At 40.1% G+C, this 1,637-nt stretch overlaps 1 protein-coding gene across 1 annotated transcript in view; it reads right to left on the bottom strand.

The window, feature by feature from the left end:
- Nucleotides 1–1,637, bottom strand: part of MED13 (mediator complex subunit 13) — a 124,292-nt gene that overhangs the window by 9,005 nt on the left and 113,650 nt on the right. Inside the window, exon 26 of the mRNA XM_037742444.1 lies at nucleotides 921–1,094. Within this exon, the coding sequence (XP_037598372.1) occupies nucleotides 921–1,094 (174 nt within the window). The remainder of the gene's footprint in view (nucleotides 1–920; nucleotides 1,095–1,637) is intronic.

Genomic DNA, 1,637 nt, shown 5'->3' with positions numbered 1-1,637 from the left:
CAAGAAAAGCTTTTTCAAGTAGTAAATGAATTAAAAATCAAATATTACAAGGATTATAAATCTTTTAATCCCCAAAATAATGCAGTATAACAGCAGTGCAGTATGATGCAATTCAAAGAATAACATAATAATCATTAAAAGACCCAGGTTTCAGTCTTGAATCTATTACCAATTTATGACTATGGACAGGTGAGTTTTTCTGAACTTAAATATCCTCACCTAGAAAATAAGGTTAAACTAGAGGTAATATAAAGTTTCTCTCAGCTCTAAATTTCCAAACCTGCAGTCGAAACACAGACTGAACATCCCCAATCCAAAAAAAATCCAAAAGCCAAAACAACTCTGGTCCCAAGCATTTTGAATAAGGGATACTCAATCTACACTAACAATAAGGGTCACAGGAGTTTAACTTAAGAATGAAGTTCTAAAAATGTAAATTTAAAAACTAGTTCTTTATTTTTTTGAGACGGAGTCTCAGACTCTGTCATCCAGGCTGGAATGAAGTGGCATGACCTCAGCTCACTGCAACCTCTGCCTCCCAGATTCAAGTAACTGTCCTGCCTCAGTCTCCCCAGTAGCTGGGCCTATAGGCATCTGCCATCACACCTAGCTCATTTTTGTATTTTTAGTAGAGACGAGGTTTTGCCATGTTGGCCAGGCTGGTCTTGAACTCCTGACCTCAGGTAATCCACCTGCCTAGGCCTCCCAAAGTGCTGGGATTACAGGTGTGAGCCACTGTGCCCGGCTTAGTTGTTTCCTAATTAGATACTTCTCTTTGTGATCTTGTTTAGAGAGTCACATGTGGCAATGCATTTAAGAATTTAGATAAGCTATAAGACTTCAAAAAGCCACTTCTATATTTCTCAGGACTTAAGCTGTCAATTAGAAATATTTAAGAACTGGGACAGAAATGGCAATACCTTAAGAAAAAGGGGACACTGATATTGTGCTTGAGGACATGCTGACCAGAACCAGTTAGGTAATGGACCTGCTTTGGCAGTTGATACAAAGTAACCAAGGGCCAATGGTTGCTGAAGAATATTAGGTACTTCATCATGAGCTTCTGTTGAAAGTAGCCGATCAGTACCCTGACCCTTAAAAAGACAAAATTAAAAGTATATTAGTTCATTCTGAATATAGATATATATCTCTATATCTAGGTATATATATAGCTGAAACAAGATATAAACACAGAATGGCTTATGGCAATCAGTCTCATTATCTTACGACATCAGTTTAACAAAGTACTGAAGGGTAGAAAAAAAATCAGTTTCTATGCACTTAGGAGTATTAAAATTGGAGCATTAATATAACACATTTTAAGAATTGCATTAAATGAATATGCCAACTGTTTAACAAGTCTGTACTGTTATGCCAAGCTCATGTAAAAGTGTGTAAACCGCCGGGCGCGGTGGCTCAAGCCTGTAATCCCAGCACCTTGGGAGGCCGAGGCGGGTGGATCACGAGGTCAAGAGATCGAGACCTTCCTGGTCAACATGGTGAAACCCCGTGGGCATGGTGGCGCTTGCCTGTAATCCCATTTACTCATGAGGCTGAGGCAGGAGAATTGCCTGAACCCAGGAGGCGGAGGTTGCAGTGAGCTGAGATCGCGCCATTGCACTCCAGCCTGGGTAACA

The sequence above is a fragment of the Cebus imitator genome, unplaced genomic scaffold, assembly GCF_001604975.1.
Source record: "Cebus imitator isolate Cc_AM_T3 unplaced genomic scaffold, Cebus_imitator-1.0 Scaffold121, whole genome shotgun sequence".
NCBI classification, from domain to species: domain Eukaryota; kingdom Metazoa; phylum Chordata; class Mammalia; order Primates; family Cebidae; genus Cebus; species Cebus imitator.
This window is presented reverse-complemented; position numbering and strand designations above follow the sequence as displayed.